Raw genomic sequence first — 23,423 nt, forward strand, 5'->3', positions numbered from 1 at the left:
CAAGAATGTCTGGTATAAGCATAAGGCTTAACCTATAAACTAATTAACCTTACACATTTAAGGAAATATGGGCCGACTTGTTAGGCCTACAATTATTATCTGTCGTCAAAATCGATTTCCTTTGTTTTTTAATCTAGTGAATGTACTGCATTGACTTGATTATACTGTGGGTTTACTGCCTTGCAATTTCTTAAAGGGACAATAAACTAAAAAAGTAACCCACCGTGCTGGACCCTTTGAGGATCAAGCTTGCTGTACTGACATGGGTCATAATCTTCTTTGCTCAAAAACCAAACACTTCAAGACTGAGCAGACTCAGAACCAATAATACCATACTCTAAGTAGGTAGAAACAGAGCTATTACTGGAGGTAAGACAACAGGAATACGTTGGAAGATGATGTGTATTGGAAAACTTTCAATCCACTACAAGAATACAAAGAGGCATAACAAAATGTATGCTTACCTGATAAATTTCCTTCTCTTGTGGTGTATCCAGTCCACGGGTTCATCCATTACTTGTGGGATATTCTCCTTCCCAACAGGAAGTTGCAAGAGCATATCCACAGCGGAGCTGTCTATATAGCTCCTCCCCTAACTGCCACCCCCAGTCATTCGACCGAAGACAAGCAAGAAAAAAGGAGAAACTATAGGGTGCAGTGGTGACTGTAGTTTAAAAATAAAAAACACCTGCCTTAAAGTGACAGGGCGGGCCGTGGACTGTATACACCACAAGAGAAAGAAATTTATCAGGTAAGCATAAATTTTGTTTTCTCTTGTAAGGTGTATCCAGTCCACGGGTTCATCCATTACTTGTGGGATACCAATACCAAAGCTTTAGGACACGGATGAAGGGAGGGACAAGGCAGGAACTTAAACGGAAGGCACCACTGCCTGCAAGACCTTTCTCCCAAAAATAGCCTCCGAGGAAGCAAAAGTATCAAATTTGTAGAATTTAGAAAAGTATGAAGCGAAGACCAAGTCGCCGCCTTACAAATCTGTTCAACAGAGGCCTCATTTTTAAAAGCCCATGTGGAAGCTACTGCTCTAGTGGAATGAGCTGTAATTCTTTCAGGAGGCTGCTGGCCAGTAGTCTCATAAGCTAAACGGATTATGCTTCTCAGCCAAAAAGAAAGAGAAGATGCCGAAGCCCTTTGGCCTCTCCTCTGTCCAGAGTAGACAACAAACAATGCAGATGTTTGACGAAAATCCTTAGTAGCTTATAAATAAAACTTTAAAGCACGAACCACGTCAAGATTGTGTAATAGACGTTCCTTCTTTGAAGAAGGATTAGGACACAGTGACGGAACAACAATCTCCTGATTGATATTCTTATTAGATACCACCTTAGGAAGAAACCCAGGTTTGGTACGCAAAACTACCTTATCTGCATGGAAGATCAGATAAGGGGAATCACACTGTAAGGCAGATAACTCTGAAACTCTTCGAGCCGAAAAGATAGCTACCAAAAACAGAACTTTCCAAGATAAAAGCTTGATATCTATGGAATGCAGAGGTTCAAACGGAACCCCTTGAAGAACCTTAAGAACTAAATTTAAACTCCATGGCGGAGCAACAGGTTTAAACACAGGCTTGATTCTAACTAAAGCCTGACAAAACGCCTGAACGTCTGGAACATCTGCCAGATGCTTGTGCAGAAGAATAGACGGAGCAGAAATCTGTCCCTTTAAGGAACTAGCTGACAATCCCTTCTCAAATCCTTCTTGGAGAAAGGATAATATCCTAGGAATCCTGACTTTACTCCATGAGTAACCCTTGGATTCACACCAATGAAGATATTTACACCATATCTTATTATAGATTTTCCTGGTGACAGGCTTTGGAGCCTGAATTAAGGAATCAATGACCGGCTCGGAGAAACCACGTTTTGATAAAATCAAGCGTTCGATCTCCAAGCAGTCAGTAACAGAGAAATTAGATTTGGATGTTTGAATGGACCTTGGAGTAGAAGGTCCTGCCTCAGCGGCAGAGTCCATGGTAGAAAGGATGACATGTCCACCAGATCTGCATACCAAGTCCTGCGTGGCCACGCAGGTGCTATCAAAATCACAGAAGGTCTCTCCTGCTTGATCTTGGCAATCAGACGAGGTAGGAGAGGAAATGGTGGGAACACATAAGCCAGGCTGAAGGACCAGGGCACTGCTAGAGTATCTATCAGCGCTGCCTGGGGATCCCTTGACCTAGACCCGTAACAAGGAAGCTTGGCGTTCTGACGAGATGCCATCAGATCCAGTTCTGGTTTGCTCCATAGTTGAATCAGCTGGGCAAATACCTCCGGATGGAGCTCCCACTCCCCCGGATGAAAAGTCTGCTGACTTAGAAAATCTGCCTCCCAGTTCTCTACTCCTGGGATATGGATAGCTGAGAGATGGCAAGAGTGAACCTCTGCCCATAGAATTATCTTTGAAACCTCTAACATTGCCAGGGGGCTTCTTGTTCCCCCCTGATGGTTGATATAGGCTACAGTTGTGATATTGTCCGACTGAAATCTGATGAACCTGACCACAGCTAGTTGAGGCCAAGCCTGAAGAGCATTGAATATCGTTCTCAGTTCCAGAATGTTTATCGGAAGGAGGGCTTCCTCCTGAGTCCATGAACCCTGAGCCTTCAGGGAGTTCCAGACTGCGCCCCAGCCCAGAAGGCTGGCATCTGTCGTCACTATAGTCCACTCTGGCCTGCGGAAATTCATTCCCCTGGACAGATGGACCCGAGATAACCACCAGAGAAGAGAATCCCTGGTCTCTTGATCCAGATTTAGCAGTGGGGACAAATCTGTGTAGTCCCCATTCCACTGATTGAGCATGCAAAGTTGCAGTGGTCTGAGATGTAGGCAGGCAAACGGAACTATGTCCATTGACGCTACCATTAAGCCGATTACTTCCATACACTGAGCCACTGATGGCCGAGAAGTGTAATGAACAGCACGGCAGGAAGTTAGAAGCTTTGATAATCTGACCTCTGTCAGAAAAAATTTTCATTTCTACTGAATATATCAGTGTTCCTAGGAAGGAAACTCTTGTGAGAGGGGAGAGAGAACTCTTTTCTACGTTCACCTTCCACCCGTGAGACCTCAGAAAGGCCAGAACAATGTCCGTATGGGACTTGGCGATTTGAAAAGTCGACGCCTGTATCAGAATGCAGTCTAGGTAAGGAGCCACCGCTATGCCCCGTGGCCTTAGAACCGCCAGTAGGGACCCTAGAACCTTCGTAAAGATTCTTGGTGCCGTGGCTAACCTGAAGGGAAGAGCCACAAACTGGTAATGCCTGTCTAAGAAGGCGAACCTGAGGAACTGATGATGATCTCTGTGAATTGGAATGTGGAGATAAGCATCCTTTAAGTCCACGGTAGTCATATATTGACCCTCCTGGATCATAGGAAGGATGGTTCGGATAGTCTCCATCTTGAAGGATGGGACCCTGATAAATTTGTTTAGGATCTTGAGATCCAAGATTGGTCTGAAAGTTCCCTCTTTTTTGGGAACTATAAACAGATTTGAATAGAAGCCCTGCCCCTGTTCCTCCCTTGGAACTGGGTGGATCACTCCCATAACCAGTAGGTCTTGAACACAACTTAAGAATGCCTCTCTCTTTATCTGGTTTACAGATAATTGTGAGAGATGAAATCTCCCCTTTGGAGATGAAGCTTTGAAGTCCAGAAGATATCCCTGGGAAACAATCTCTAATGGCCAGGGATCCTGGACGTCTCTTGCCCAAGCCTGGGCGAAGAGAGAAAGTCTGCCCCCTACTAGATCCGGTCCCAGATCGGGGGCTACTCCTTCATGCTGTCTTAGAGGCGGCAGCAGGTTTTTTGGCCTGCTTCCCCTTGTTCCAAGCCTGGTTCGGTCTCCAGACTGGTTTGGACTGGGCGAAATTTCCCTCTTGTTTTGCATTAGAGGGAGCTGAAGCTGCGCCACTCTTGAAGTTTCGAAATGAACAAAAATTATTCTGTTTGGTCCTTAATTTATTGGACCTATCCTGAGGAAGGGCGTGACCTTTTCCTCCAGTAATATCAGAAATGATCTCCTTCAGGCCCGGCCCGAATAGGGTCTGTCCTTTGAAGGGGATTTTAAGAAGCTTAGACTTTGAAGTAACGTCTGCTGACCAGGACTTAAGCCATAGCGCCCTGCGCGCCAGAATGGCAAAACCTGAATTTTTAGCCGTTAGTTTTCGTTAGATGAAAAACGGCGTCAGAAATAAAGGAATTAGCTAACTTGAGAGCTTTAATCCTGTCTAAAATATCATCTAACGGGGTCTCCACCTGTAGAGCCTCCTCAAGAGACTCGAACCAAAAAGTCGCTGCAGCAGTAACTGGGGCAATGCATTCAAGAGGCTGGAGAATAAAACCTTGATGGATAAAAAATTTCTTAAGGAGACCCTCCAATTTTTTATCCATAGGATCTAAGAAAGCACAACTGTCCTCGAAGGGTATAGTTGTACGCTTAGCTAGGGTAAAAACAGCACCCTCCACCTTAGGGACTGTCTGCCACGAGTCCTGTATGGCGGCATCTATGGGAAACATTAAATAAATGAATAAGAGAGTAGTCACAGCTAAAAATAAATGCTGTGAAAAAGAATGACAAGGCAGCACACAAATTGCATAAATAACGAGTGGTTTATTTGCTAAACCTACACATGTCAAAAACAAAATTCACAAAACCCTTAATTGCAATAAAAAGAGTGACTATTAAACCCAGGCCTGGTTAGTACTATTATCTGACACACTTCCGTAAAACTACGGTTATTACAAACAATGTTCGAAGTATATAACATATCTTAAACTATGCGCTGTTATAAATAAACATTGTGTGAAAGATAAACTGTTGCAACATAATTCAAAAAAGACACAGATTAACAATGTCCATTTTAACAGAGCACTTAGTGTGAAATACACGCTCTGTGAATGAAATGTGTTACAAAGAAGCAGTTCCAGCGTTACTGATTGGGAAACCAACTGTAATAGAATTACTGAGCGAACAGTCTCACCACATTCGCGGTACAAAGTTCCAGTATATGCTCCAACACTAGCTTGTATAATTACCACTTGATCACTCCAAACTTTGCATGTTTCTCATGCCGGATCCTGGTAATTCTCCAAACAAAGCGGTTTGTGTTAAGGCTCCGTTACGGTTAATGCCTCCTTGTATTTACAAAACCGGAACTTCCATTCAAGACTGCTGCATGCTTGTCAGTTGTTAGAACCACATGAAGTAACTCGGTATGCTTCAGACCAGCTGCCAGGGACTTAGCACTCCACTTCAAACAGTTGCCGCTTCACAAAACGTCAGGCATGACGCGTTTCGCCCCTCCCCTTAGTGGGCTGACTTTAGGGCTTCATCGGATGCTTGTTTCTGGTGATAACACCCCTTTTATAGCTCAATAGCTAATTTAAATTTTTAATTGATGACAGTTTTGGCACCATATTGCAACTTCATATTCAAAGATAAACGAAAAACTTTTAATTGCACAAACACCATATTTGTTAAATAATTACATGTTATGCAACATATATTTGGGTTTATTCTTTTTCATTCCGGGATGGCAGAGTCAGAACTACACAATGTATTTACCATTGCAATTTTTTTACATCTCAAAACTTTGCTTATCTTTTAAGCCAAACTGATGACTATTACATACACAACTGAAAAAATGTAAGTATAGAGATACCAAAGGTTCTTTAGCATTTATCCCCTACTAGGGAAAAGTTCTACAGAAAGCATGAGAAATCTATTTTTTCATTAAGGCCATTTGGAGCCAGTGTATTTAATCGATAAATCCATCGGGATTCATTCCTTAATAGCATATTGTCAACATCACCACCACGGCGGTGCTGTTTTATGTGCTGAATGCCAGTTACTTTCATAATAGTAAAATCAGAATTATGATATAATTCAAAGTGTCTGGCCACTGGGCTATCCTGCTCTTTGTTCTTAATGTCATCCCTATGCTCTCTGATTCGATCTTTCAGATCACGCTTAGTTTTCCCTATGTAAAATAGGGGGCATGAGCAGTGCAAGAGGTAAATGACACCTGTAGTGTTGCAGGTTATCCACTGTTTTATATTGTATTGTCTACCTGTTAAAGTTTCAAATTTACATGTTTTTGTATAAACCTGCAATACACGCAATGCCCACAAGGGCTACAGCCTTGCCATATGCCTCTTGTGCTTAACCAATTGGTTTTCGGTTCTCTTATGTATTCACTTCTAACAAGCTTATCCTTAAGACTATCAGCTCTGCGTGCTGTCAACAAAGGGAAGTCTCCTACATAATCTTTTAGTTCAGTATCAATAGTCAACATATGCCAATATTTATTCATTATGTCTCTAAGTTTGCCCCAGTGTGCATTGTACTTAGTTATGAGGCGTACCTTATCACCATTCCTTTTAACTGCATTATGTTTGTAGAGCAGATCATTTCTTATGCTATTTCTAGCCCTCGTCCAGGCCCTTTTAACCTGTCTCTTAGAGTATCCTCTTTCAAGGAACCTAGACGACATCTCTTTGGCCTGTGATTCAAACTCCTCTAAGTCGGAACAATTCCTTCGTAACCGAAGGAATTGGCCAACTGGAATGCCAGTTTTTAGGCATTCAGGATGGTGGCTGGTAGCATGTAAAAGGCTATTAGTGGCCGTTGATTTTCGATGGACCTTAGTGGTTAGATGTCTACCTTATCTATGGGAAACATCTTTTTAAAAGCAGGAGGGGGAGAGAACGGAACACCTGGTCTATCCCATTCCTTAGTAATAATTTCCGAGAACCTCTAGGGACTGGAAAAACATCAGTGTAAACAGGCACTGCAAAGTATTTGTCCATTTTACACAATTTCTCTGGAACTACAATGGGGTCACAGTCATCCGCTAAAACCTCCCTGAGCAATAAGCGGAGGTGTTCAAGCTTAAATTTAAAGGCTGTCATTTCAGAATCGGACTGAAGTAACGTCTTCCCTAAATCTGAAATCTCACCCTCAGATAGGAACTCCCTTGCCGTGGCTTCGGAGCATTGTGAGGGTATATCGGACATCGCTACTAAAGCGTCAGAAAACTCTGTATTTGTTCTCGCTTTCGTTGTAACCCTGGCAGTTTGGAAAATACCTCTGTGAGGGTAGCATTCATAACTGCCGCCATGTCTTGTAAGGTAAACGCATTGGACGCGCTAGATGTACTTGGCGTCACTTGAGCGGGAGTTATAGGTTCTGACACGTGGGGAGAGCCTCCCTTTTGTCAGTCTGAGAAACCTCTGGTGATAAATCTTTAAATGCCATAATATGGTCTTTATAATTTATAGAAATTTCAGTACATTTGGTACACATTCTAAGAGGGGGTTCCACAATGGCTTCTAAACATATTGAACAAGGAGTTTCCTCTATGTCAGACATGTTTAACAGACTAGTAATGAGACCAGCAAGCTTGGAAAACACTTTAATACATGTGAAACAGTAATTAAACAAAAACGGTACTGTGCCTTTAAGAGAAAAAAACATAAATACATCACATAAACTGCAAAACAGTGTTAAAAAGTAGTAAACTCTTCAAAATTTTTACAGTGTGTGTAAGGGACTAAAGCAGCATTGCACCCACTTGCAAATGGATGATTAACCCTTTAGGCCCCAAACTGGATTTGAAAAACATTAAAAAACGTTAAAAAACAGTTAAACACCTTGCCACAGCTCTGCTGGGGCTCCTAGCTGCCCTCAAATACGATTTAGGGAAGAAATAAGCCCTCTATAGTGGTCCTCAGATGCCAGAGGACTCCTTTAGGGAAGCTGGATGTCTCAGTCTGAATAAGAACTGCGCATCTAGAGCGCGAGAATAGGCCGCTCCCACCATGCACTCAATGTCAGAGGGCCTTAAGAAAATACTCCTAGGAGTATCTGACTAGCCATGTGGAAACTAGGCCCCAAAAAACGATTTATCACCCTCAGAGAAAAAACGTTCTTTCTATATAACATGTAAACGTTTTGTCACTAAGAAATATGAGTTTTAACATGAATATTACCCTTATTTGTAAGCATGATCCCAGTCGTTGTTAAATCACTGCATCAGGCTTACCTCAATTATACAAGGCTCTGTCAGCATTTTCTAGATCTTATCATCTCTCTAGAAATAAATATACTGAACATACCTCAAAGCAGGTAATCTGCAAACCGTTCCCCCAACTGAAGTCTTTCCCATACTCTTCAGTTATGCGTGAGAACAGCAATGGACAGCAATGGACCTTAGTTACAAACCGCTAAGATCATCCACCTCCAGGCAGATTCTTCTTCTAATTTCTGCCTGGGAGTAAAACAGTAAGAAGCCGGTACCGTTTAAAAATAACAAACTCTTGATTGAAGGTAAAAACTACACTAAGTCACCACATATCTCTTATACTTCCTATCTTGTCGAGAGTTGCAAGAGAATGACTGGGGGTGGCAGTTAGGGGAGGAGCTATATAGACAGCTCTGCTGTGGGTGTCCTCTTGCAACTTCCTGTTGGGAAGGAGAATATCCCACAAGTAATGAATGAACCCGTGGACTGGATACACCTTACAAGAGAAATATAATTTTGGTATCAGAATACACATACATTCTTAAATAAATTACAATATCAAGGCTGGCACTTTTCTAAACCAGTGGATGCTAGAGTTAAGATATTAGTAGTTCTGCTCCAGAAGCATCAAGATAATGAATAAATGATCAACTGTAATTATTGCAATAATTTACTGAATGGAGAAACAGAGTAAATTAGAGATATGAATAGGTCAGGAATAGATAATTATGGAATTTGCGTTTAGTAAAATTTAACAGATTGTTGATTAGCCATTAATTACTTACACAACAATTACGGTGCTGTACTAACATTCTGCACATTACAGCCCTCTAGTTTAAGTTGTTGTACAGAAAGCTTGTTTTTTTACTTGAAATAAGGGAATAATGTCACCTAACAATAATCATGTTGCCATCTGTTATTTATATAATTACAATTTAAATAGAGATGTACAGAAGTACGATTCAAATTTAATAATTTACCTCTATTATAAGGCAGATGTGAAAAATATGGTCAGTTATTCCATATTTGGTTATGCTAAAATGAAACCAAGAAAGGGCAAAGATGATTGGGCCTGATAAAAGAAGAGGAATCAGACTCAGGCAATCTTCGCTCATGGCACGTTAGATAAGCTGAGGAATACTACTGCGCGGAGCTCAGTGACGTGTATGTGTGCATCACTCTAGTGATTTTCTTTATAACAGATGGCAACATGCTGCTGAACACACAGACTGGTAACTGGTGATAACACAGGACAGCAGACCCGGCATGGTGAGGGGATTGTGCAGTCGCTCTGGATCTGATTGGACCACTGCAGTTTGGCTTGCTGGGCTCTTGGACTTCAGATGGTAAATGGAGGTGTTGCTGGGAGGGTGAGTAAATGAAGGATGAAAATGACGATGCACAGTAACTATAGACAGAGGGAAATGGAAAACACAATGACAACATGCAGAGATGAGGGGATCGGGGTAGATCCAAGGCTGCTGCCACATTTACACTCATTATTTACTCCTTCATACAGAGTGCAAAAAATGTGTAAATTGTAAGAAAATATTTCAAAATCTTATAAACAGCAAACAGCTTGAGCTGGCGACCAATCAGCACAGTGCATTTTTTTCAGATATGACACACTAGGCAGTGTAGCCAATGAGAAGCCATACCATCTGTGCTATTGAACAGAGATGTGCATACTCTTGCCTCTGCTACAGGTATGAATGACAGGAGCAAGCCAAGGAGGGTTGGATTTTTACAGATAAAGATGCACAGCTGTCAAAGCTTATAATTTATTTTAGTGTTAGGTATGATCTCCCAGTGTAACTGCACAGGCATGACCTGTTATTCATAGACCTTAGTCCCAGCAGCAGAATCACTGGAGCACTTGCAACTCTGCCTAATATTGCGGGTGTAAGTTTCTTATTGGCTGTGCCGCCTGCAAAAATGGAAAAAATAAATAAAAATCACTGTATAAAAGGATGGCTGGCTCAGGCTATTTAATGTTTATTATGGAGGATGAAAAAATATTAAAGTTATCAGATTAACAAGCTGTGATATAAAGGAGTCATGTTTATTATCACTTTAAGTACCAGATTACATTTCAAATGAAAACCATTCCGAAATCTCAGCATCTGGCTGATGTGGTTACAGGCATTTAACCAAATGCTTTTTTTAATTTCTACTTATTACTGGATTTTTATACAGTATTGTATTACAACCAGTAAATATCCTGGAATGCCTAAAGTCAGTTCTAAAATGAACATGATAAAATGTACTACCATAAATTGGTAACTCAGAAATACTGGATAACTATTAAACCATTAGCTTAACAATTATACATTGCCAATGCTGTGCCCTCTATATTACTACAATTATTTACAGGTGACAAACTACTAACCATAACCCTGGCTTGGACGCATTACAACTCACTCAGGATCCAAAGGACTAAGAATGCAGTAACTGTGAATTAAAGATATTAACTAATGGATGCAAATTAATCACACTGGATCCCACTGCAACCCATCAGAATTTCTGTATACAAATATTATAGTATTAGGAAAGTAAAAAATTACACAAAAAGTTGCTTTAAAATAGTTTTCTGATGGACTGAAATGTGGTTGTAGAAATGTCTAGTGATAAATAGGTAATCACAGGGTTTGTTTAAAGTATTGGAATAGCTTTCAATTTGAAGATGGGGGAAAGTCATGCAAGGCACTTCACAATGTAATTCTGATGATATGGAATAACGGAGAAGATCTGGATAAAAAAGAGACAACATTTTTGGCACTTTCTTCAGAAAGTAGACAATACACAGACATTTCTTTCTCATGACAGGTCTCCATGAAAGAGCAAATACTCTATAAGAGTCCATTCACTTAAGGTAAATAAAGTAGTTTCCTGCTTTTCACAGAAATTACTATTTCTCACCAAATTCAGACTGACTCCCTGGGTATATTATTCTGAACACGTAATCTGTGGCTTCATCTTCTTCCTTGTCTGATGCTGACTCAGAGGACCCCTGTGGACTTCTTTTTCTTAGCTTTGGAAACACTTTTCCCTGCAATTCAGGAACATACAGGTATACATTAGAGGGAAATATAGTCATATATAGTTTGATTAGGGTATTCTATGCCATATAGGAAAATTGTAGATATATTTTCTCATGCACTAAAAGTAGGCTGAAGAGAGAAAGGCTGTGTAATAACTTTTATTAACTTAACAGATACTGGGCTACACAAGGACCATTAGCTAAGTAAAAAATGGGTCAGTAGCTATCAAACCTAGGTTACAAATGTTCAAGCAGCTAACAGATCTCAGGCCACAAATGGCCCCAAAAGCTAACATCCTAGTTACCCATAGCCATGTAGATAACAGTTCCTGGATTATAAATGGTCCAGTAGCTAACAGGGCAGCAAATTGAACATAGATAACCTATCATAGATAACCTAAAACTGTCATATGGATTTATGTATTGTATTCTGATTGGGTAAAACTAAGATAGGGGCAGTATGGAAGACAAGTAATGAGAATAATGATGTGAGTGTTATTTAACTGGAACGTGGCATTGCGTTATTAAGGGTATGCTATGGTACTGGTAGCAGTGAGGGATGCAGTGAACATAAAACAAAAATAAAGGGTTTTATGACCATGTTTTGGAATGTATTTTATGTTTCAGGAAAGAAGGAAGTGTTTGCCTTCACCCCTGGCAATTTGGTCAGTTTGCTTTTTAATACAGTTTGCTTTTGTTTAAAAAAAAATCAGCTCCCTTTAAGTAGAATAATATGCTTCACCATAATTTATTTTAGTACATTTTGATTATATTATTAAGATCAAGATTGTTCACCGAGCAAAATATTTCATTGAATAAGCTTTCAAGAATTCAGAGGTCTAGGGGCCTATCTATCAAGCTGTCAATCGCAAATACGCCGGAATTCTGCATCGTAATTGTTGCGAAAATGATCCAACCTAGTTATCAAAGCCTACAGACCAGCAAATGTTGAAATTTGTGACGTAACATACAATCCGCCAGTCTCAATCCGACGCAGATCGATGCTTACGTCATTACAGATGTTCCGTCTACACATTCGGCTCTATCTGACACATTTTCCCAGTTATCAAACATTTAACAGGTACGCTCGCGTCTTTTCTGATCCAGCGTACCTGGTTTTCAATACGCCACCCTGGAGGCCATAGAAATCAATGGGAGTCTGAAAGCAGCGAAAGGTTATGTTCGATGCTGCAAGACAAAGAAATATAACCCATTGATTTTTAGGGTAGAAAACAAGTAACATTTACACCTAACACTCTAACATAAACCCCAAGTCTAAACACCCCTAATCTACCGCCCCAACATCGCCACAACCTCTGGCCTCTCACATCACCACCACTAACTAAACCTATTAACCCCTAAACCGTCAGCCCCCCACATCGCCAAAAACTAAATTAAGCTATTAACCCCTAAACCTAACAACCCCCTAACTTTAAATTAAAATTACAACATCCCTATCTTAATATAAATTAAAACTTACATGTAGAATTAAAATAAACTATTTTAAACTATTAATTAACCTACCCTAACTATTATACTACAATTAAATTTAAATACCAATTAAATAAACTAAATTACATATTAAAGAAACCTAACCCTACTCAAATTATTTAAATATACAATTAAACATTATTAAAACTACTGAAATTACCGAAAAAAACAAACACTAAGTTACAAAAAAACAAACACTAAATTACGAAAAATAACAAAAATAATTATCAAAAATAAAAAAAGAAAGAATTACACCTAATCTAATAGCCCTATCAAAATAAAAAAGCTCCCCCAAAATACCCCCCCTAGCCTACAATAAACTACCAATGACCCTTAAAAGGGACTTTTGTGGGGCATTGCCCCAAAGATATCAGCTCTTTTACCTGTAAAAAAAATACAAACACCCCCAACAGTAAAACCCACCACCCAACCAACCAACCTCTCCAAATAAAAAAACTATCTAAAATAACATAAGCTCCCCTATGCCCTGAAAAGGGCATTTGTATGGGTGTTGCCCTTACAAGGGCATTTAGCTCTTTTACATGCCCAGCCCTTAATCTAAAAATAAAACCCACCCAAAAAAAACTTTAAAAAAAACCTAACACTAACCCCCAACGATCCACTTACAGTTCTTGAAGTCCCACTTGAAGGATCATTCCAGCCGGAGAAGTCCTCATCCAGACGGCAAGAAGTCTTCATCCAGACGGTCTCTTCAATCTTCATCCAGCCGGAGAAGTCTTCATCCAGACGGCATCGTCTATCTTCCTCCATCCGGCGTGGAGTGGGTCCATGCTGAAGACATCTGGTGTGGAGCATCCTCTTCATACGGTCGCCGCCGTAAACTGGAACTTCAATGCAAGCGACGCCATCCAAGATGGCGTCCCTTGCATTTCTATTGGCTGAAAGATTTCAATCAGCCAATAGGATTAGAGCTGCTAAAATCCTATTGGCTGTTCCAATCAGCCAATAGGATTGAGCTCTCATCCTATTGGCGGTTCCAATCAGCCAATAGAATGAGAGTTCAAATCTTATTGACTGATTAGAACAGCCAATAGAATGAGAGCTGCTCAAATCCTATTGGCTGATTGGAACATCCAAAAGGATTTTAGCAGCTCTAATCCTATTGGCTGATTAAAATCTTTCAGCCAATAGGAATGCAAGGGACGTCATCTTGGATGGGGTCACTTGCATTAAAGTTCCAGTTTACGACGGCGACCGTATGAAGAGGATGCTCCTTGCCGGATGTATTCAGGATGGACCCGCTCTGCGCCAGATGGATGAAGATAGAAGATGCTGTCTGGATAAAGAATTCTTGCCGTCTGGATAAGGACTTCTCTGGCTGTATGGATCTTTCAAGCGGGACTTTAAGAACTGTAAGTGGATCGTTGGGGGTTAGTGTTAGGTTTTCTTAAGGGTTTTTTGGGTGGGTTTTATTTTTAGATTAGGGTCTGGGCATGTAAAATAGCTAAATGCCCATGTAAGGGTAATGCCCATACAAAAGCCCTTTTCAGGGCAATGGGGAGCTTAGGTTATTTTAGATAGGTTTTTTATTTGGGGGGGTTGGTTGGTTGGGTGGGTGGGTGGTGGGTTTTACTTTTAAGGGGGTGTTTGCATTTTTTTACAGGTAAAAGAGCTTTGGGGCAATGCCCCACAAAAGGCTAGGGTTATTAGATTAGGTGTACTTCTTTTTGATTTTTGATAATTTGTTTTTTTATTTTTCGTAATTTAGAGTTTGTTTGTTTTTTGTAACTTAGTGGCTTTTTTTTGTAATTTAGTACTTTTAATAATGTTTAATTGTATATTTAAATAATTTGAGTAGGGTTAGGTTTCTTTAATATGTAATTTAGTTTATTTAATTGGTATTTTAATTTAATTGCAGTATAATAGTTAGGGTAGGTTAATTAATAGTTTAAAATAGTTTATTTTAATTCTACAGGTAAGTTTTAATTTATATTAAGATAAGGATGTTGTAATTTTAATTTAAAGTTAGGGGGTTGTTAAGTTTAGGGGTTAATAGCTTAATTTAGTTTTTGGCGATGTGGGGGGCTGACTGTTTAGGGGTTAACAGGTTTAGTTATTTAGGTAGCGGTGATGTCGGGGAGTGGCGGGATAGGGGTTAAACATTTTAGTATAGTGGCGGCGTTTAGTGACAGGGTATAAATAAAGTTGGGAAAAAGCCGAATAGATGCGAGATCGATGACTGTTAGTTAACAACAGTCTGATGCTCATCACCCCGTACTTGGTGCAGGTCTTTTGCCAGCTTTTTTCATAAATAAGGAGAGCGTATTGAGATCTGCGGCCGCGATGTTAGGCGGGTGTTTTGATGCCGGCGAATGCAGCATAGTTGACAGCTTGATACATATCCCCCCTATTCTCCATTTGCACCTCAGTTATAATTAACAAGGTATCCACAGTATCAAAGCTTAATGAAAACCAACAATATAAACTATTTCACAAAACAATTAAATGTGACCTACAAAGAGTTTATTAAAAGATAAAAGTATCAAGAACATTAACATATGAATTGTATTTTGTATAAATAACATGTAAACTGTGTTTTATATTTACAACTATTAATATAACAATTACTTCTGCGGTAATGAAAACAGTTTTAAACGTGCTGTGTTCTACAGAGAGATCACCAACATTTATATTTTACTCACATTTTGCTACAAAAAAATTATAATAAGGTGAATGTATTTTGCTACGTACTTTGTTAGTTGTCATGTTTTATATGTAAATTAGGGATTTCTAATATGCAGCAGCTGTTCCTAATTAAACTGAATGTTAATTCTGAACCAGGTGTAGTGCGCTTTATTTGAATCACTCAACAAGACAGACATTTAAAGGGACACTGTACCCAAAAATTTTCTTTCGTGATTCAGATTGAACATGAAATTTTAAGCAACTTTCTAAATTACTCCTATTATCAAATTTTCTTCATTCTCTTGGTATCTTTATTTGAAATGCAAGAATGTAAGTTTATATGCCGGCCCATTTTTGGTGAACAACCTGGGTTGTCCATGCTGATTGGTGGATAAATTCAGCCACCAATAAAAAAGTGCTGTCCAGAGTACTGAAACCAAAAAAAAGCTTAGATGCCTTCTTTTTCAAATAATGATAGCAAGGGAACGAAGAAAAATTGATAATAGGAGTAAATTATAAAGTTGCTTAAAATTGCATTCTCTTTCTGAATTACAAAATAAAAAAATTGGGTACAGTGTCCCTTTAAGTTCATTAATGAAAATGTAATAGGAATTTCAGCAAGCATATAAGAAGTAATTCATTACAAAGCAAGAGGCAGAAGTTATAAGAGCAATTCAGAGGGGTAAAAATCTAAAAAATATGCTCTCTCTATACATTACATGTCAATAACGTGATAGAAAATCATAATTCTGTGTGATTATGTATATAATCCATTAGCTATTTCACTAATATAGAACAATACTCATTGGCTGTTAAGGGGTTATAGGCACAGCAAGATATTTCTGTGGATAACATCCTTCACCAGGAACACGAATGCCAATTCAAACCATATAAACATATTACCCTCTTTGAGAATGCAATGTGTTATTTGAAAGACTTTTCTGCATAAATATTTGAGTCTTTCAGCTATCTTCCTGGTACCACTGATATCCACATCTGAAATGCCAACATTTACCTTAGGATGATTTTCTTCTAGTACTGAATGGTTTAAGGGAAACATATGGAGGGGCAGCATGAAAAGGCGCATGCAGAAAAATAAGGAGAAACTTTTATTATAGTACCTAATAGAAGTTGCACAAAATGAAATAGTTACAGCAGATTTAACAGTTTTACAGAACATTTCCAATTACAATTTACAGATAAAGGGAAATAATTACATAGCTTTAGAGATTCCTATTATGTACCTTCCCTCTTTGGGACCATAGAGGAGGATCCAGCTGTCCATGTGGAAGAAGGCCATTTTCTAAACAGGAAAGGAACTGCAGAAGATGTCCACCCCGTGGAAATCTTAAGGGCGATCTTTGTATTCCATCCTGACTCACAAGGACTACTGTGCCCCCACTGTCTACTATAATACAGGTGTAACCAACAGATTAGTGAATAATTTGTGCTTCACAGTATGTTTCTTAACAACGCTAACCCAACAGTAAGAAATGCATGCTACCTTCATGTGTGATTTACTCAAAAAAATCAGATTTACAATTACATCTGAAAATATTTAATAAACTATAAAATTTGCATTTATGTCAGATTCTTAGGTTTAGTAAAACAAAATGTATGCTTATTTGAGAAATTATTTTCTTTTGGAATGATGATGGTCCACAGTCCTCCATAACATATGGGTTATATTTCCCGCTACTATGAGGAGGTCAAGAAATCATACAAGTGCTTTACAGGGAGTGCAGAATTATTAGGCAAGTTGTATTTTTGAGGATTAATTTTATTATTGAACAACAACCATGTTCTCAATGAACCCAAAAAACTCATTAATATCAAAGCTGAATATTTTTGGAAGTAGTTTTTAGTTTGTTTTTAGTTATAGCTATTTTAGGGGGATATCTGTGTGTGCAGGTGACTATTACTGTGCATAATTATTAGGCAACTTAACAAAAAACAAATATATACCCATTTCAATTATTTATTTTTACCAGTGAAACCAATATAACATCTCAACATTCACAAATATACATTTCTGACATTCAAAAACAAAACAAAAACAAATCAGTGACCAATATAGCCACCTTTCTTTGCAAGGACACTCAAAAGCCTGCCATCCATGGATTCTGTCAGTGTTTTGATCCGTTCACCATCAACATTGCGTGCAGCAGCAACCACAGCCTCCCAGACACTGTTTAGAGAGATGTACTGTTTTCCCTCCTTGTAAATCTCACATTTGATGATGGATCACAGGTTCTCAATGGGGTTCAGATCAGGTGAACAAGGAGGCCATGTCATTAGATTTTCTTCTTTTATACCCTTTCTTGCCAGCCACGCTGTGGAGTACTTGGACGCGTGTGATGGAGCATTGTCCTGCATGAAAATCATGTTTTTCTTGAAGGATGCAGACTTCTTCCTGTACCACTGCTTGAAGAAGGTGTCTTCCAGAAACTGGCAGTAGGACTGGGAGTTGAGCTTGACTCCATCCTCAACCCGAAAAGGCCCCACAAGCTCATCTTTGATGATACCAGCCCAAACCAGTACTCCACCTCCACCTTGCTGGCGTCTGAGTCGGACTGGAGCGCTCTGCCCTTTACCAATCCAGCCACGGGCCCATCCATCTGGCCCATCAAGACTCTCATTTCATCAGTCCATAAAACCTTAGAAAAATCAGTCTTGAGATATTTCTTGGCCCAGTCTTGACGTTTCAGCTTGTGTGTCTTGTTCAGTGGTGGTCGTCTTTCAGCCTTTCTTACCTTGGCCATGTCTCTGAGTATTGCACACCTTGTGCTTTTGGGCACTCCAGTGATGTTGCAGCTCTGAAATATGGCCAAACTGGTGGCAAGTGGCATCTTGGCAGCTGCACGCTTGACTTTTCTCAGTTCATGGGCAGTTATTTTGCGCCTTGGTTTTTCCACACGCTTCTTGCGACCCTGTTGACTATTTTGAATGAAACACTTGATTGTTCGATGATCACGCTTCAGAAGCTTTGCAATTTTAAGAGTGCTGCATCCCTCTGCAAGATATCTCACTATTTTTTACTTTTCTGAGCCTGTCAAGTCCTTCTTTTGACCCATTTTGCCAAAGGAAAGGAAGTTGCCTAATAATTATGCACACCTGATATAGGGTGTTGATGTCATTAGACCACACCCCTTCTCATTACAGAGATGCACATCACCTAATATGCTTAATTGGTAGTAGGCTTTCGAGCCTATACAGCTTGGAGTAAGACAACATGCATAAAGAGGATGATGTGTTCAAAATACTAATTTGCCTAATAATTCTGCACACAGTGTAAAACCCTCCCACTTCTGTCTTAGTTTTACGTATAGCCGAGTACAGAATAGGATAGAAAGGTTGAAAAGGCAAAACAGGGTCTATAGAGGTGCCCTTTAGAACTGTTGCAAAAAATTTAAATGGACGGGCCTGTGGACAATCATCATGAAAGAAATTAATTTATCAGGGAAGAATATTTTATTTTTTTTTCATAAAAAGATGATGGTCCACAGTCCTCCATAACATATGGGATTAATACCCAAGCCAATGGTCTGTGTTATGGAAAGGGTGGGACTTTTTTTTCTGGCAGTTCTTATTCAGCCAACATGGTGGCCTAAAGGACTTTCCTGCCAAAAGCTACTTGCTAAAAAGCAAAATCTCAAAGTGATAAACTCTGAAAAAAGAAGACATGTTGCAGCTGTGCAAATCTGCTCCAAAAATGTATAATCTTTCAAAAACCTGCAATGTTGCAACAGAGCTGTAATGCTCTTAGAAAGGTGACTTTCCCACTGTCAAGAAAGTCTTTAAACCCTTCTTATGAGTTAAAAGGCAAACGCTACCTTAGTAACTTTCTGCCCCTTACAAAATTTTGGAAGGGAAAAGAGAATTAGAAGTTTGAATGATATCGATAGATGCTTGGAGATAGAACTTCAAAGCGTTTACTAAAATAACAAAATACATAATATCTGCAACCTAGAGATAGCAGGATCTGAACACAATGAAGGAAAAACCATCTCTTGATTGGTATTTTCCTTAGGAAGAAAATCATATTTAGTACAAAGTATAGCCTTCACCTTGTGAATAGTGAGAAATGTAATATCACAGACAAGGTTAACGATTTTGAAACTCTTTATGCTAAAGAGATTGCTAAAAGAAAGAGTACTTTCCCAGTTAATAGACAATAGCAATATAATGCAAAGGTTCAAGCAAAGAACCTTGTATTTAGGGAAAAGTAAGTTCAGATTCCAGGAAGAAGAAACAAAATGTATGCTTACCTGATAAATTTATTTCTCTTGTGGTGTATCCAGTCCACGGATTCATCCATTACTTGTGGGATATTCTCCTTCCCAACAGGAAGCTGCAAGAGGATCACCCACAGCAGAGCTGTCTATATAGCTCCTCCCCTAACTGCCACTCCCAGTCATTCGACCGAAGACAAGCAAGAGAAAGGAGAAACTATAGGGTGCAGTGGTGACTGTAGTTTAAAAAATAAATAACACCTGCCTTAAAATGACAGGGAGGGCCGTGGACTGGATACACCACAAGAGAAATAAATCAGGTAAGCATAAATTTTGTTTTCTCTTGTAAGGTGTATCCAGTCCACGGATTCATTCATTACTTGTGGGATACCAATACCAAAGCTTTAGGACACGGATGAAGGGAGGGACAAGGCAGGCGCTTAAACGGAGGGCACCACTGCCTGTAAGACCTTTCTCCCAAAAACAGCCTCCGAAGAAGCAAAAGTATCAAATTTGTAGAATTTAGAAAAGGTATGAAGCGAAGACCAAGTCGCCGCCTTACAAATCTGTTCAACAGAAGCCTCATTTTTAAAAGCCCATGTGGAAGCTACTGCTCTAGTGGAATGAGCTGTAATTCTCTCAGGAGGCTGCTGGCCAGCAGTCTTGTAAGCAAAGCGGATTAAGCTTCTTAGCCAAAAAGAAAGGGAAGTTGCCGAAGCCTTTTGGCCTCTCCTCTGTCCAGAGTAAACCACAAACAAAGCAGATGTTTGACGAAAATCTTTAGTGGCTTGTAAATAGAATTTTAAAGCACGGACCACATCAAGATCGTGTAATAGACGTTCCTTCTTTGAAGAAGGATTAGGACATAGTGAAGGAACAACAATCTCCTGATTGATATTCTTATTAGATACCACCTTAGGAAGAAACCCAGGTTTGGTACGCAACACTACCTTATCAGCATGGAAAATTAGATAAGGAGAATCACATTGTAAAGCCGATAACTCCGAAACTCGTCGAGCTGAGGAGATAGCTACCAAAAACAGAACTTTCCAAGACAACAGCTTGATATCTATGGAATGCAAAGGTTCATACGGAACCCCTTGAAGAACTTTAAGAACTAAATTTAGACTCCATGGTGGAGCAACAGGTTTAAACACATGCTTGATTCGCACTAAAGCCTGACAAAATGCCTGAAAGTCTGGAGTATTAGCCAGACGCTTGTGCAAAAGAATAGACAGAGCAGAAATCTGTCCCTTTTATGAACTAGCCGACAATCCCTTCTCCAATCCTTCTTGGAGAAAAGATAATTTTCTAGGAATCCTGACCTTACTCCATGAGTAACCCTTGGATTCACACCAATGAAGATATTTACACCATATCTTATGATAGATTTTCCTGGTAACCGGCTTTCGAGCCTGAATTAAGGTATCAATGACCGATTCAGAGAAACCACGCTTTGATAAAATCAAGCGTTCAATCTCCAAGCAGTCAGACGCAGAGAAATTAGGTTTGGATGGTTGAAAGGACCCTGTAGTAGAAGGTCCTGCCTCAGCGGCAGGGTCCATGGTAGACAGGATGACATGTCCACCAGGTCTGCATACCAAATCCTGCGTGGCCACGCAGGTGCTATCAAAATCACCAAAGCTCTCTCCTGCCTGATCTTGGCAATCAGACGAGGGAGAAGAGGAAACGGTGGAAACACATAAGCAAGGTTGAAGGACCAAGGTGCTGCTAGAGCATCTATCAGCGTTGTCTTGGGGTCCCTGGACCTGGTCCCGTAACAAGGAAGCTTGGCGTTCTGGCAAGACGCCATGAGATCCAGTTCTGGTTTGCCCCAAAGTTGAATCAACTGAGCAAATACCTCCGGATGGAGTTCCCATTCTACCGGATGAAAAGTCTGCCGACTTAGAAAATCCGCCTCCCAGTTCTCGACACCTGGGATATGGATAGCTGATAGATGGCAGGAGTGAACCTCTGCCCATAGAATTATCTTTGAAACCTCCAACATTGCTAGGGAACTCCTTATTCCCCCCTGATGGTTGATGTAGGCTACAGTCGTGATATTGTCCGACTGAAATCTGATGAACCTGACCCCAGCTAGCTGAGGCCACGCCTAAAGAGCATTGAAAATCGCTCTTAGTTCCAGAATGTTTATCGGAAGGAGTGCCTCCTCCTGAGTCCACGAGCCCTGAGCCTTCAGGGAGTTCCAGACTGCACCCCAGCCCAGAAAGCTGGCATCTGTCGTTACTATAGTCCAATCTGGCCTGTGGAAGCTCATCCCCTTGGACAGATGGACCTGACATAGCCACCAGAGAAGAGAATCCCTGGTTTCTTGATCCAGATTTAGTAGAGGGGACAAATCTGTGTAATCCCCATTCCACTGACTGAGCATGCAAAGTTGCAGCGGCCTGAGATGTAGGCTGGCATGTCCATTGCCGCTACCATTAACCCAATTACTTCCATACACTGAGCCACTGAAGGACGAGAAGTGGAATAAAGAACACGGCAAGAGTTTAGAAGTTTTGACAATCTGGCCTTCGTTAGGTAAATCTTCATTTCTACCGAATCTATCAGAGTCCCTAGGAATGAAACTCTTGTTAGAGGTGATAGAGAACTCTTTTCTTCGTTCACCTTCCACCCATGGGACCTTAGAAATGCCAGAACAATGTCCGTATGGGACCTTGCGATTTGAAAAGTCTTAGAATGTCTGTATTAGAATGTCGTCTAAGTAAGGGGCTACTGCTATACCCCGCGGCCTTAGGACCGCTAGGAGGGACTATAGAACCTTTGTAAAGATTCTTGGTGCCGTGGCCAACCCGAAGGGAAGAGCCACAAACTGGTAGTGCCTGTCTAGAAAGGCAAACCTGAGAAAACAATGATGATCTTTGTGTATCACGATGTGAAGATAAGCATCCTTTACGTCTACGGTAGTCATATATTGACCCTCCTGGATCATAGGAAGGATGGTTCGAATAGTCTCCATCTTGAAGGATGAGACTCTGAGAAATTTGTTTAAGATCTTGAGATCTAAGATTGGTCTGAATGTTCCCTCCTTCTTGGGAACCACAAACAGATTTGAATAAAAGCCCTGCCCCTGTTCCTCCTTTGGAACTGGGTGGCTCACTCCCATAACTAGGAGGTCTCGAACACAATGTAAGAACGCCTCTCTCTTTATCTGGTTTACAGATAAATGTGAGAGATGAAATCTCCCTTTTGGGGGAGAGGTTTTGAATTCCAGAAGATAAAACTTGGACACAATTTCCAATGCCCAGGGATCCTGGACATCTCTTGCCCAAGCCTGGGCGAAGAGAGAGAGTCTGCCCCCTACTAGATCTGTTTCCGGATCGGGGGCAGCTCCTTCATGCTGTCTTAGAGGCAGCAGCAGGCTTTTTGGCCTGTTTCCCCTTGTCCCAAGCCTGGTTAGGTCTCCAGACCGGCTTAGACTGGGCAAAAGTTCCCTCTTGCTTTGTGTTAGAGGAAGTTGAAGCTGCGCCACTCTTGAAGTTTCGAAAGGGCCAAAAAATAGACTGTTTGGTCCTTAATTTGTTGGACCTGTCTTGAGGAAGGGCGTGACCTTTTCCTCCAGTGATGTCAGAAATGATCTCCTTCAGTCCAGGCCTGAATAGGGTCTGTCCTTTGAAGGGAATGTTGAGAAGTTTAGACTTTGAAGTCATGTCAGCTGACCAGGATTTAAGCCATAGCGCCCTACGTGCCTGAATAGCAAAACCTGAATTTTTAGCCGTTAGTTTGGTTAAATGAACAACGGCGTCAGAAACAAATGAATTGGCTAGCTTAAGGGCCCTAAGCTTGTCAATAATATGTTCCAACGGGGTTTCAACCTGTAGAGCCTCCTCTAGAGACTCAAACCAGAAATCCGCAGCAGCAGTGACTGGGGCAATGCATGCAAGAAGCTGGAGAATAAAACCTTGTTGAATAAAAATTTTCTTAAGGTAACCCTCTAATTTTTTAT

At 40.4% G+C, this 23,423-nt stretch overlaps 1 protein-coding gene across 1 annotated transcript in view; it reads right to left on the reverse strand.

The window, feature by feature from the left end:
* LOC128647017 (small G protein signaling modulator 1-like) overlaps window positions 1-23,423 on the reverse strand; it is a 692,799-nt gene that overhangs the window by 138,992 nt on the left and 530,384 nt on the right. The window contains 3 exon segments of the mRNA XM_053699830.1: window positions 9,306-9,452; window positions 10,964-11,093; window positions 16,466-16,629. Of these exon segments, the coding sequence (XP_053555805.1) occupies window positions 9,306-9,452; window positions 10,964-11,093; window positions 16,466-16,629 (441 nt within the window).

The sequence above is a fragment of the Bombina bombina genome, chromosome 2 (assembly GCF_027579735.1).
Source record: "Bombina bombina isolate aBomBom1 chromosome 2, aBomBom1.pri, whole genome shotgun sequence".
In the NCBI taxonomy this organism is placed as follows: Eukaryota; Metazoa; Chordata; class Amphibia; order Anura; family Bombinatoridae; genus Bombina; species Bombina bombina.